A 14930-nucleotide genomic window follows, 5' to 3' on the forward strand; every position below is an offset into this window, starting at 1 on the left:
CACAAAAGGACTTAAATCAAGTGTGAAGCAAATTGCTTAAACAGCCGCAGACTTGAGGACCATCAATGCTTGTTTCAGGGATCATTTTAATGAAACAAATCAAAGTTGAAGCATTTTAATAACTCAAAGTGTGTGTCTGTGCCTCACATTAGTGACTGGTTCAGTTTCAGTCTCATTGATGCAGCTTTGTAGCATGAGGTTGAGCGATCGGCAGGTAATCATAAACCTTCGGCCAAGCTTCTCCTCAAATGGGCGTACTGATGTGTTGTCAGTTGATGAGTATTCAGTTCGTGGGCTTCTAAGAACCTGTGGTTGGTAAGAAAAAAGTTGGTTAAAAGGAGATATGCATTATTAATTATATTGCTTCAGTCTTTAGTTAAATGCACAGTATAAGAAGAAGAAGAATCAACAAAGTATAACAACGTGCAATGTTTGGCTGTAATAAGGAAAACTAATCAGAGAACTTCAACCAATTGCACATATATAGTCTGAGATGTACAGGAAAGCTTTTATACTCACAGGAGTGTCAGGGTCGAGAGAGAACAGATTCAGCCGCTCCTCTCTTCTGGCAGAGCGAATTCCTTCATCTGTCTCTGAGATGTACTATGACAGGACAGATGGCAAGAAACACAGAAGAAAATGAGAAAGCCAGAGAACAATTTAATGCAAATATCATGACATCAGTTTCAAAACAAGGTTTGCATGGTTCTACTATCTTCTACTGAATTGGCTCTGCATTTTCCAGTAGCCGAAGAAAGTTTTATGTATGTTCACAGTTTGCATGTATCCCTGTGGCTTATAAACACACGACAAATGCATTTCTCTCCTCGCAAAGTATTAACAAAAAGGTGACTGGGAATAACTGGACCCTAGCAATGTTAACATCCATGTTTTCTTTGAATGGCCTTCAAACTCTTTCTTGTTTTATGCTAAAGCATTGCTCAGTGTCTGCGTGTGAGAAAATTAGTAGGAATGCTTTGGTCTTGTCTCATGCTTGTTACAGCACAACATGAGAACCAAATTGTGAAGGCCTCCATGAAAACACTGCTACATACCACCGCCCTCTCCACAGGCTATTTACACACAGCTATGCTGTGCTTGTATGTGCATTTAAATGTAAGTAGATTCATGTGTGAAATATTCTTTTTTTAAATCAACCTTGGCCAACTCTGGATTGATGCCATTTTCTGTAGTTTCTTCATTCTCCTGCAGGCAGCAGTCCGTCAGTGACAGGTCAAACACATCTGGAGAGAAAACAAATACAATCAGGACTGAGAGAGTGGCTTCTGTTTATGAATGATGACTGCCATCACTGACTGGATGGGAACGTTTATCTAAGCAGTCCATACTCCCCATAGATTAAAAAACATATAACATTTTTTAAAATAGCTTCAGCTGTACATTAATACTAACTAACTAGAGTCTTGTAGACATACATGCATCTCAGAATAATTTATAACTCCATTTGTGGTATTTATGGATAATAAGGAAGGCAGGATGCTGCAGAAATCTAACCCTCATGTGCCAGGAGGAATTTTTCCCAAAGGCCATTCTGAACAAAATGGCTCATTAATGGTAGGCCACCACACGCTCACAGCCTGATTTAGAGGCATGCTAACAGACCGCAAAGCCATGAAAGCTATTACATCACTGGGCCAATTGGCGATGCTCTGCCAGTGCGTGTAATGTTACAGACTGAGGTCCCATCCAAAAACTCTCACAAAGCTGGCACAAAAACTGAAGTTTTATTAAACTTACTGCCATTGTAAAGCTTTTAATGACAAACTATAATGCATTAAATCAAGGTGGGGTCCCTGTTTGGTGTCAGCCTTCATTTCCTGATGGTGCTGCTATAGACTGAGCCTCACCCAGAAGAAATTCTCCATTAAGGTTACAGTAAGGTGGTAGATACTTTTCAGACAGAGGTCAGGGAATGGGGACATGGTTAAGATTTTGCTGACACCAAGTATAAAATTATTCCTCTCTTCAGGCATGATTTATACATACGTTAGAATTATGCTAAAATTTCCTCTTAGTCTCTGTTTAATTACACATCTATCCTCTAAATTACCATTTGTGCTTCTATCCCCTTTGCTGTTTCCAACATTTTTTCCATTCCCTATTTCAACATCCATCATAGGTAAACCTTGTGGATTCTTAAATACAAAAACAGAACCAGTCTCACCCTGCCGTTGTTCAGTGAGGTCCAGGCTCTTGCGGTCTGGCGCAGGCGCGTCGTGGGGACTGATCTGTAAGATGCGGGTCAGTGTACTAATCCACTCCTCCATGTCCTGTTCACTCTCCGCGGCCAGCACGAAGTATGTAACTTCGTTCATCTTCAGCTCAAAGGCGTGTTTCCTCAGGCGGTTATTCTTTAAAGGAAACAAATGGGATAAATTTTCCTTCATACACATGCAGGTTTTGAAGGTATCCTATGCTGAAGACAAACATAGCTTAGTTACAGAATGCCAATGAACCAAGTAAAAATACCTAAAATATAGAGGGGAAAAAAAGAAGTATTTATATTTCTTTCAGCAACTTGCAACATCTTCCAATGCACATATAACTAAGACATTTGGATTGGTAAAAATATGTGAATCTAAAAATATCTTAAGCAATATAAAGCCTCCTTCTAACAAGGATGTGCTTATTTCTAAGAATAAAATGACAGTTTGGGATTTTATTACAAATCATTGTAGCTACTCTTGAATTAATTCAACTCGGCTCAGGATACTTGTACACACTTGTTCAAACTGTTTCCTACTTCATCTTCAGACAGATAGATGGAGTTATTTGATGGTAATAAAGGGAATCACAAGACACAGAGTGACCAGTTTGGTCATGCAATCCATCATTAAGTACAAAAACACAATAACTTTCAAAGCTGACTTCCATGACATTACTAAAACCTATAGTAAGTTACTCTAAAGGTAAAAGTCACATTTATTTACTTCCGCTTGCTACTGAGTTTTGTTTTAATTTGCATACACAGTTTTAGATTGATGGAAGTGGAGCGCTGTGATTATCCTACACTTCTTTTTTTGTATGTAGTAGTTTTGGAAGGAAGAGAGTCTAAAAAAACCAAACTAGGAACTGTAATGCACTATTATCTTCATTAATGTATGAAAACCCACCTGTACCACACCAGTGCATGAGTCAAGGAAGATGCAGCCTTTGGGTTCCTTAGAAATCTTTTCATCTTTGTAGAAGTTCATGATGTAAGAGTTGTCAGTCAACTGGGTGAGCTGGAAGAACCTCCTCTTGAATGACTGCATGACATTAATAAAGTTTAATTATAATTATATCAACCTGGCATCAGGACAAAGTTTGTGTTGAGTTACTGTCATTCACTGTGAACTCTGAGAATGATGTATAAACAATAAATACATAAAACATAAAAAAAAAAAATACATAAATACATAAAATACATAAAAAATAACCTTGCAAAGTCTGTGTACATGCAAAAAAAAATATATGACAGGAGGAGCTACGATCATGGGTGTGAAAAAGCAGGACAGAAATACTATGTATATGTGGGAGCCAAAAAGGAAAGTATCAGATATTTCCTCACCCGTACGGTGATACTGTTGTTGACAGTGCTGTTAAAGTTCCCTTTGTAGAGCCAGCCAGACCGAAACACACCAATTCCTCCCCCTCCTCCACCACCTCCACCCCCTCCTCCTTTGGATGATGACAGGGATGTGGTATCCTGTAAAACATGATCAGCTCTGATACACAGGATTTCCATTTATCCCTCTGGCATACCGGAGTGGATGATCAATAGAGAAGGAGACTTTCTAGATTTATTCCGTCCTATGATGGCTATTTGTCAGTCAAATTATGTTCGTAAACAATGTCCCACCAACTTGTAATGGAATAACTGCTCTTGCAAAGTATGTTTTAACAGCTTTGAGGCTATGGTAAACTAATTTAAACATGAGACCCAGGATGTATCCAGTGCGTAATGCATTCACTCTCAAAAGCATTTGTCAAAAAGATGGTCATTACTGACCTCATCCTTGTCCACGTCCTCATAGTCAATCTCAAACGAATGGGAAGGCAGCTTCTCTGCTTTGTAGAGTTTTCTATGGAGGAAAGGCGAAAGAGAAGGACGATGGTGAGAAGATGTGGATCTCTGAAAATCAAATATGCTGATGGAAGAAGAAAATAATATCAGGAATTTAAAAAATCCACTGTCTGCTGGACATGAGTGTGGGTGGCTGACTCTGCCCCATCATTCTCTGTCAGGAGTCAACAATGGGCAGTCCTCAATCAGTCCCACTTCACTAATTTCTCAGGCTGACCCCTCTTTGTGTGTGTGAGCCATGGGATAAAATGTCTTTGTGTGTGTGCTGTGGGCTGCAGACAGTTAGACTGCTCTATGCTAAAAGTCACTGTCGTAAAACCTGCTTGAAAAAGAGCTCTTAAAAGGACTATGTTAAGACAGATTCCGGTGATTGTGAGCTGGCTGCAGAGGCAGGAGAGCGAATACTGGTCTGCACAGATGAAGACTTAAATCACAGCATCAATAACAGCATACATGCTGTAGCTGAAGATCCCTATTGTACAGTGCCATGGTTTTCCTGGAGTACTTGACTTCAACATGCTCTCTAAATCTGTGAGCGTATTGTATGTTTGGTTGGCTTATCAGTTTAGTAAACAAGTGTACATTTAAAATGACAACTAGGCTTCATATAATGATATTTTAGCCTTATTGTGTTCTACCTTGTGTTTAAGATATATCTGACTTTGTAGCTCATCTGAAGACTCATTTCAGAGGTCATGTGAAGTGACTATAAGAATACAGTGGCAGCCCATGAAACATTTGAGGGGCATTCCTGTGGTCGAACAGCTGCTCTGTTGTTGATGTTGATGTTTATTTAAAATTTTTATGTCATTGCAACAGACCAACAGACATTGTAACAGCCAGTAATGCTTGGACGTAAACTGCACATAAATAAAAACTTTATTTATATGGAAACACTCAATTTGTTGAGAGATTAAGTAAACAATAGTTTCAAATTTTGTCAAGGAACTCAGCTTTACTGACACATACCATCATTCCTTTCTTGCTTCCTGAGAGTTAGATGAGAAGATTGATATCACTGTTGTCAGTATGACTAATATGAATTGAGAGCCAGGAGAAGGTTTCCTTTGTTCACGAGCAGGAAGATTAAAAATTGGGAAGAAACATTGAGCCTGCTTGTTTGTGTGAAGGTAAGAAAATATTAAGTTCACTTTGTATGTGGTTTATCTAAGTAGTTATGTTGTTTATGTTTGTTTAAAAATCAAGATTTGAAAGTAAAAACTTGTGGTTTTCAGGGTGTCGTATTTGTATATCCTGATTAGTCACTTTCTGGTATCTCCCCTGGCTGCCTTTTATCTGATTCTGGTGACAAGACCACAAGTATTCACTTGCAGGTGTGGCCTGAAAAAGTTAAACCCATATAGCACACACAGGTGACAGGTGGCAGGATGATAGAGCAATGTTAAAACACGTTACCTGGGCAACAGACGGTAGTCTCCAGCATAGTCATCATACTTGAACTGGACCACATTCAGCTCAGAGTTGTAATACTTGCAGGCCTGGTGGAGAGAATGGAGATTATGCCGATTATGATTAAAAATTTACTTCCTGAAATGATGGCCTCTAAGGTAAACTGTGACCTGGAGCATCTTAAACAATGAGGAAAAGGAGGCCTACAGTGAAAGAACAGTCAGATGTCAGCTCTCCGGAGGCCGGATTACTAATGTGCAGACTGGGACTCATTATTAGATTATTTAAATTATGAAAACAACCAAATTAAAAATCTGACCCGAAGGAATCTGCAAAGACATTTTTACATCTTAATAGACTTATTAATAGATTACTTGTCTGTCTCGTGGGTTGAAATAGTACTCATAGTCTATGTTAGATGAATGTTCTCTGTCTCTCCCACACACACCACAAAAAATGGAAGGCAGTATCATATCTTCTTGTGTTTCTTTTTTTTTTTTTTTTTTAAATCACAATTATATTACACTGATAAACAAGATCACAAAAGGTGTGATGTTAAATTATTGAACAAAAGCAGAAAACGTAATTTTGCCTCATAGATCGCTTTGATTTTTGAGCCCCAAGTTTCCTCAAATTCAGGCACTTTGGCATTCAGAATGATCAAATCAGTACTTTCATTTTTAGATTTTCTGAAGCTAGTGAAACACTGGCAGCATGGTGGCACAGTGGTCAGCGCTGTTGCATCACAACAAGAAGGCCTTTCAACACACTCACATGTGCACACACAGTAATACACAACAAGATATGGACACACATCTGGTTAATTTAAGAGGCATACTAAAAGTGCTCCACTGGTGTTAACATAATCTATATTAGGAACAGCGTAGAGTGATAAACCTCACCACCAAAGGAAATCTTTTATATTCGAAACCACAGTTTGTGTGTGAGACATGAAGTCTTTTATGCAAAAGCAAATATTTAGCAAAACATACACACACACACACACACACATATATATATATATATATATATATATATATATATATATACACCCTTTACCTGTCTGACCAGCAGACATTCAGCCTGTAGTTCTGCCCCCTCAGGAACAGTTGACTTGTGAGTCCGTCTCTCCTGAGGCACTGTGGAGACCTGGAGAGACAGAAGGATTGGGAAGGAGGTTTTTGTTTTTTGTTTTGTGGCAACAGTAAATAGATAGAAAATGCTTCAGTTATCTCTTTTAAAGTGGGGCACGCCTCTTAGGTAGGTAAGGAAATATTATTTATACACATTATCATCCAGAGGTGAAGTGGCTACCTTATCGTATCTCATCTATTTGATAGGTTTTGATGGAATTTTGTACAGATATTCCTGATCCCAAGAGGATGAAGCCAAATCACTTCTGCAATTCTTTAACTCTCATCTTCTATGTGAGCATGTTAGCTTTCTGACATTAGCATTTCATTCAAAGCATCAAAGGTGACTCACAGAGGTGCCAGCCCTCATTATTTTATAAAACCTTGTGAGCAATGATTTGAGAGACATTTGATCAATTATACAGTTTATTATTTTACAATAATTGAAACATTGTTCCTAATTTATATTGTTTCTGGTCAGTTTTATTGAAATAACAATGAATAATTTAAGTATTTTTTCCTTTAAACAGGGATGGTTACGACAACAACCTATTATAAAACCAATCAATCATGCATCTTTGAATATATATATATAAGTATGTTTTATGATACATGAAAAATAAAGTCAATGCTCAGTTTTTTTATGGGCACTCTCATATTCAAAAAGAAAAAAATATATTTCCGTATGACTCTGCAGGGAGGGAAGGAAAAAAAGTCTGGACTTAAGATGTTTGTGCACGAAGAGAGACAGACCCTGATTTATGCAACTGAATCAGATGGATACAGCACAAAGATTCCCAACCAACTGGCAAAGAAACAGATCTAGTAAATGTCTTCTGTGCAACTGACAATGCTCTGCCAAGGCACTTTCTCATACAATTATGGAGAGTGATTGGAGGCTGCTGAACAAAGAAAATCAGAGGGAATTGTTTTGTAGCCAGAGAGATCTGGAAATCAGAAGTTGAGTCATGCAGTTGGGCTACAAGCAAATTAATTTGTTTACCAAAAGTGGCCAATTAGGTCATCTTAATGTGCAGTGGATCTGGGTCAGCAGAAACACATTAGCACAGCAATTAAGGTACTGTTGAAGAAAAGGTTCAAGGGAGCCAGGGAGAATAAATGTAATAAAAAAATACCACAAAGTTAAATGCTCATGATTAGTTTGAATAAAAGTATCTGATTTGAAGATGTCACATGTTGCATCCTCCCAATCAAATTTGCAGTTGACAGCTCAGTTTCACTAACACAAATTAAAATGGTGCAAAAACTATAAAAAGGCATCAACTCGAGCTCCAGTGGTGAACTGATAATGACAACTTCAAGACTTAAAAATTGGTCAATGGAACTAAATGAAGTGATAGATACCGTGGTCAATAAAGAGCCTCATTGTCACTGCAGAGGGCAGGACAATGTTTATGTGTGATGGTACGGCAGGGTTTAAAATCATTAAAGAATCATTATTCCCCTTGGCCATACATGTTCAACTACTAGTAACGTTGACACAGGCTGTAGTCGTAAATATGTAAAGCAAAGATTTTAGCAATTTTTTTCCCCCACCATCTGTTTTTTCCTGCACAAATGTGAACAAATATATATATATATATATATATATAAAAAAAAAGACCAGCATGGTGTTTTTTATGAACATATGTTGATGAACTGAAATAGTTTCATTCATAATCATACAACGTGTCAACCTCATAAAGATGGAACTCTTGTGCACATCCAACCTGATTAATTCATACTAAATGTGCAGGTGTAATTGCAGTGTATAGAATATGCTCCGCTCCGTTATTAATGTGCAGTAGAAGAGCACCTTGGCTTTTGACAATTACCTACCGGTTTAACTCCATTCCACCATTAATGTTATATTTGTACTGTTTTTCAGTTTCTACTCTCAAAGGCAGGGAGATCTTTTCTGCCATTTGTTTCTGTTCCCAAGTGAGCTGGCCAACTGCTGTAAACAGCTTATGCTCAAATGCTAAATGTTCATGTCATTGTGTTGGCATGTATGTATTAGTTGTCACGTTTCATTGAGAGCATTAATGAACCATGTAAAACAAAAGGGTAGAAACACTGAACATTGTATGTGGAATGGAAGTCCCCCTGATCTGCATGTCAATCTGTACTAAGAGCACCAGAAATGTGGATTTAACTGACAATATTCTTGTGATGACTACATTTTACCATCTGCCCACCACAAACACACACTTACTGTGAAATCATTGTCAGGAAACAGTAGCAGCTCTCTGAGAGGGTCTTCCTTTAACTCGTCCCCCAGCTCAGCGATGACAGCTTCATAGTCAAGTGGATCAATCACCTTCGGCTTCTCCTGCTGCAAACCAAAAGAGAGACAGTGAATCAGGATTCTCTTGTTTGCGTCAAACCTCAACATGGCACGGTGCGATACATCCGATTGATTCAAAGGACATTTTACATTCCCAAAGCCAGAGTGAATATACATATATATTTTTTTTTAGAACATTTTTCCTTAGACACCCAAATTTAGTCATCAAACAATAGTTAATGGCTGCACTTCCCACATTTTATCTCTGTCTAAAGTACATTAATCTATTTTATTTCACACCTTTCATATCAGACAAGCTGAGAAGAAGATGCGTTGCAGTGCTAATGACCCACTCCCTGTTACAGCATAAAGGTTATACAAACAGACAGAGAACTTAGAGATAGACAGAGTGACAGTAGATCAGCCACAGTTAACAATCTCCCCATTCTGGAAAATAACATTGTTATAGACATGATCATGACATTTCCTATGTTTTGCCATGACATCATTAGAGCCTAAAAGAATCATAGAGGAAGAAACTAATGCTGATGTGTGCACTGATGCACTCAATGAAACACACAGTATAAAGAGATTTATTTTCAGTTCATGTAAATTTCAAACTTTTGTAACATCCAAGCATGCGACTCTATGCTCTCAAATATGGATGCTCTCAAATATGGAAATATCACAGAGAAGATTAGCTGTTTAACTGTCAATTCTATAAGTGAATCCCAGTTTTTGCTCAGTACCTTCAACTCTGCTTTACCACAGAATTTGAAATTTAAGACACTTAAGTCAAAACAATCCAATGTAGTTCATTTCTTTTTTGTGAAAGAGATTCCATTTTGAAGGATTATGTCTGTGGTCAATGAGTCACACAAAAAACAACATTTTAAACGTGCTTTACAAATAGAGGACAATGGTAAATTCCTCCTGTCATTCAGGAGGCATAAAAAGATTTGCAGCAGCAGCAAAGAGCGAGTGTGTGCATACTGTGGTCGGGGAGGCAGAGGAAGTAATGATCTCTGGCTTGGGTGACAATCATGGAGCCCAGCCCCAAGCTTTTACCCACCACAGATGCCTTAAAAGTCACAATAGGCCTCTTGAAACTAAACCAAGAGAATTAAGCAAGTATGTAACTGTAGGTGATCCATGTCTTATGACAACCCTAAGCTGCTTCAACTGCCTCGATTGTACCGACCACCCATGAAGGTTATATTTATTCCTACATGACATTAAAAGTTAGCAGCATGCCCTTTACTACATCCAGACCAACAGCACTTATTGAGTGAGTTGCATTTTCCACTTCATTGTTCTTTGTGTCTGTTCTCATCAACTTGTTTATTACATATGGTGTTTTAGAGAAGTAAACTGATCAGACAAATACATTTTCAACAATTGCAATAAGTGATTGAATCAAACAAATGAGGCAAAAGTGTCTAATAATAATAATAATAATAAGTGTGATGCTTTGCTGTTTTTATATCACTGTATATTTGAGTAATGGGTTATGTTGTGTTTACAGCTTTAATTAATCTTGTCTTGTAGACGGCAATTAAAGTAAGACATGTAGTAAATATTGATCAGTCAACAATGGCAACAATTATTTGATAGTTCAAAAACAAAAATTGTTTCAAATGTGATGTCATTGTGTTTTATGCTGCTTGTATATGTTGTTTTCTTATGCAGTAGCTTGAGTTGCACCTCCAATCTTGCTCTGCACACAATAACAATCAAGTTTCTGTTCTATTCTAAAAATGAAAGAAGAAGAGCAACACAGGACAGAGGTTTTCGTAGGTCCATGTGCTCTGTCCTATCTGTGCTCTGACAGATAGGAAATAGGAGTAAAAGTCTGGCTTTCCCTTCACAAGACGATATCCATCAGAAATCGTAATATGTCATTTGCCCCGTTGTATGTACGATATTTTTGCACGTCATTTTAACTGTTAAACTTTAAAGTATTCACTTCTGTCCTGTTCTTCCTGTTACAGAGTCTGCCTCAATGAAGTGTCAAAACCTCATCTTCAGAAGGCAGAAAACGAAACGCACAGCACATTCACTTAACAGTGATCACTGTTTAATACCCACAGATCAAACTGTGGTGAATAATCATTAAAAAGCTAATGTAATTATCTCATACATTTTTTAACTGGACAGCACTTTGGTCAACTTGAGTTGTTTTTATATGTGCTTTATAAATAAATTTGACTTGACTTGACTAATGAATCACACCACATAAGCATATGTTAAATGAAAGCATTATGTGACAATGTAACAACTAGTCGAAAAAGAAATAAACATCCAAAAATACATACAATACTCAGCCGATTGAAATCCGATCGCACTCTTTTGCTCTTTATTTTCCTCCTGAAGGTGATTTTGCTCCTGAAGCTCATTGTCGGTAGAAATTAGTTCACACCTTACAGTATTACGCAAAAGCCAAATAAATTTGAAGCAGACATGTGTGCCATCAGAAGCAGAACTAACAACCGAGTGGAGTTATAAGCCTGTGACAGAACACGTGGATACAGAGGAAGTTTGATGGTTGATGTCCAACACACATTTCATTGCGACCACAAAGACACACACACACACAGAAAATCCCCAGCAAAAACAGAAACCAATTAACCAGCTGCACTAGTTTGTATGCATCACTTCAGCTTTTGGTTTGGTAGAGGGACAACATAAAGAAACAGCTAACTGAAAAAATGTCTTTACACTTCACTAGACTGCACATACAAACAGACTCAATTCAAATTTATCAGTACCACACCTTCAGCCCACACAAGCATAAAAACACACAAACAAATATGAGCTAGCATGCAAATGAAAAAAGCCCCTATGCTACAGCTCATCTGAGACTGGAAGCCAATGTACACATCAGAATACAATAAAACACAATGACTGGTGCAGGAGTCCTATCAAAACTCAAAAGCATGGCCTTGCATATGTACAGACCAGCGCTCACTTCCCCAGATTAAACCACACAGCAGAACAGAGATCTGTCCAGGAGGAAACACTTCTGATGATACAACAAACTGGTAAAGTTGGTATTAATGCATTACATAAGACGCCACTGTTTGTCCTTTTGGGAGCATGGACATATTTAATGCAGAAAAATCAATCTACTTCACTTCTCCATTTAAAAGGGTCTTGACTCCAATCGTGAAGACAGGCAGAACTTTCTGTTAACAGTTTATTCAGGACTTCTATAATGGAAAGATGTTATTTTCACAAAATTAGGTCTCTACATTATGAGTGGCATCCACCATCCCAGTGGTCAACAGTGTCACCTGACAGCAGGTCTGGGGAATTTCTGTGCGGATTCTGAGGCCGCATGTCTTTCCCCTGGGCCCACTGGCTTCCTCCCATAGTCCAAAGACATGCACCAGGAGGTTAACCGGTGACTCTAAATTGCCGGTAGGTAGGTAGGTAAGTGTTGTCCCACTCTTTATGTGTTGGCCCTGTGACGGACTGTTGTTCTGTCCAGGGTGTACCGTGCCCTTGCCAAATGTCAACTGGGTCAGGGTGGCTCTACCTCCAAGCAACCATGATGGATAAGTAGTAAAGATAATGTACGGATGCTCTACCCTGCACTGCAAAATCTAAATTTCATAACTGCATCAATGTCTGAAAAACCTGACAATCAAAGATAAAGACAACAGCTGTGTTGTGATTTCAGTGTTATGTACGTGATCACTCAGAGAGAAGCTCTTTCGCTTTAGCTGCTGTGTGATCAGCGTGGGAAGGTGCTTCTGGGGAGGAGGAGGAGCCCTACAAAGCAGTTGCAGGTTGAAACTAGCAACTTTCCTCAGAAAGTAGGGAAGGTCGATAATATATCAAATTAAAACCAAAACTTTCATTCTCCTGTAATGCAGAGCAATACATCTGCATATAAAGGCAGTTGGTTTTTTCAAGACGGGAAGTAACGACAAGTTTTAATGTCAAAGTGCAAAAAAAGCTGTGGGTAAAATATGTAATGACAATACAAAATTGTCATCAATGCAAAATGTTTGCAGCTGCCATTTTGATATTTATTATGTTTCAGGATTGTACCTGCAGTATGAAACAATAGCATGGCCCAGGCTAGAAGGGCCAGACACTTTTAAGTAAAGCATTAATCATCATCTACTGCATGTTTACCTGATTTACCTGAACAACTATAAGAGGTCTTTGATGTTTTGCATCTGAAAAGATGAATAATAATTAGTGCTCTTAGCATTGGACTCCTTCAAGTCTATTTGAAATCTGCTGTAATAAGCAGAGGCTCCCTTCTTCTTTTTCATTCTGTTCCTCTCTCCATTCGTCCGCTGCTGTGCACCAGCTGCCTCAACTGGCCCCATCCGTCTATTCCTCCCTGTTTTCCCCTCTTTTATCATTTCCTCATCTCATCAAACATACACAGCAGCACACTCCTTTATTTCTTCCTTTGATTCCCTAGCTGTCTACACCGCTGCCTTGTTCTCACACTATTAACCATCCCTTTAAACATCTCTCCTCCCCTGCTCGCTCTCTCGAAGCAGTGTGAGGTAGAGTGGGTGTTGATGTTGGTAAACTACAGCTGTGTGGAGGACACCGACAGAGCACTAAGCACTTGCAACATGGCCTTCTTTCAGTGTAACTGAATATAGGGAGGGAAACAGAGGGAGGGAGGAAAAAAGGAAAGAACAAATCTACACTGGGAAATATTTAAGATGTAGAGCCAAAAGGGAAATCACAGGGACAACCTCTTTATACATAATGCACACAAGCTGGTGTGTGTCACTCTGAAGCACCAACTTAAGGGTTTCCCATCCTATCAGAAGAAAGATGCGAGGAAAATGTGATTTGTGGAAGAAAGGACTTAGTGAGGAAGATTTATAAGGATTAAGAGAGACTGAAAGGGAGAGATGGGAGGACAGAGACAGCTGAAATGGGAGAGAGGAGAAGAAACCAGACAGAAGCCATCTGCTTTACATCATTAGACCAATACGGGATCTGAGGAGAGACAGTGGGACTCATACCAATCCATACTTCTCAGGGAACTTGTCCCTCTGGTGAAAAACATTGTTCTCCACAATTGGACGTGCTGAGATGGTGGTGAAAGTCCAATGAAATAGTTTCTTAACCTGTTAAAACAGACACTGTACTGCCTTCTTCCGTCTTCTTAACAGATCTCATCTAGTTTGTCTGTCCAGAAGGTCATTCTACTGAGCAACACATCAAATTTACATTCACAAGATCTTGCGAGGTCGGCATAACAATATGCCATGTCCAAAACCCATAAACAGTGACCAGCAACCATTTTTGAACTCGTTTTGTGCACATGTTTAAATATACGTTTTTTTGAGTTGAGAACTTTCATCACCCCACATGCTGCTGCTTGTCTTTATTACATGGGGGTTCTGTTGTTGTGCAGATGGCGCAAAGCAGTACCTCCTTTTATTCGTCCCACTTCATATCTAACAACTTGAGTCCCTACATGAGTGTCTAGATGACGTAACACTTAGAAATTTGACTTGTGAATCACACACTAGATCACTGTCTTCCAAGATGAACATGTTCGCTAAAAACCTGTTGCTCTTCTGAGCATTGACATTTTTTTTTACGTGTGAGAAATAGAGATAGATTCATAGTGGAAAATCTGAAAGAAAGAAATGTAAAAATATTATGAAAAGTTTTCTATCTGTGAGATATGTATATTTGTGTTGAAGCCCAGATCAGAAAAAAGCACAAAGCCTGGCATGTGCAGCACAGCTGATGCTTTGAGGCTTGCAGTGCAAGAATCTGCTGGCCAACAGTATAAACTATCATGACTCCAGTTTGCTGCAGAGTCCAGAAAAAAGGGCACCAGAACAGACAGGAGGTTTATGGAGGGAACGAAAGACACAAGGGCCTGCTGTAAAGATCCAACTTTGCCAAACATTTTTTTCCACTGGGCTTACAGAAACCAGGGTCTCTCTTGGAATAAAAAAAAAATCTGTCCAACAGCAGTGGATACAAATACCAAACAGAGTTTTCTGTAAAGAAAAGT

The 14930-nt window shown here is 38.7% G+C and overlaps 1 protein-coding gene across 3 annotated transcripts in view; it reads right to left on the bottom strand.

Annotated features, from left to right (window-relative positions):
• dock10 (dedicator of cytokinesis 10) overlaps positions 1–14930 on the bottom strand; it is a 54999-nt gene that overhangs the window by 21647 nt on the left and 18422 nt on the right. For 2 of the 3 annotated variants that reach the window (XM_029518511.1, XM_029518510.1), the window contains exons 2-11: positions 8846–8965; positions 6557–6646; positions 5504–5586; positions 4013–4085; positions 3572–3709; positions 3135–3269; positions 2186–2372; positions 1159–1244; positions 520–603; positions 148–306 (exon numbers count right to left, since the gene is read on the bottom strand). In XM_029518511.1, coding sequence (XP_029374371.1) covers positions 148–306; positions 520–603; positions 1159–1244; positions 2186–2372; positions 3135–3269; positions 3572–3709; positions 4013–4085; positions 5504–5586; positions 6557–6646; positions 8846–8965 — 1155 coding nt within the window. Of the gene's footprint in view, positions 1–147; positions 307–519; positions 604–1158; positions 1245–2185; positions 2373–3134; positions 3270–3571; positions 3710–4012; positions 4086–5503; positions 5587–6556; positions 6647–8845; positions 8966–11232; positions 11411–14930 lie in introns of those variants that run through there. The other variant, XM_029518513.1, reaches the window with a different exon arrangement.

Source organism: Echeneis naucrates, chromosome 13, assembly GCF_900963305.1.
Source record: "Echeneis naucrates chromosome 13, fEcheNa1.1, whole genome shotgun sequence".
Taxonomy (NCBI): domain Eukaryota; kingdom Metazoa; phylum Chordata; class Actinopteri; order Carangiformes; family Echeneidae; genus Echeneis; species Echeneis naucrates.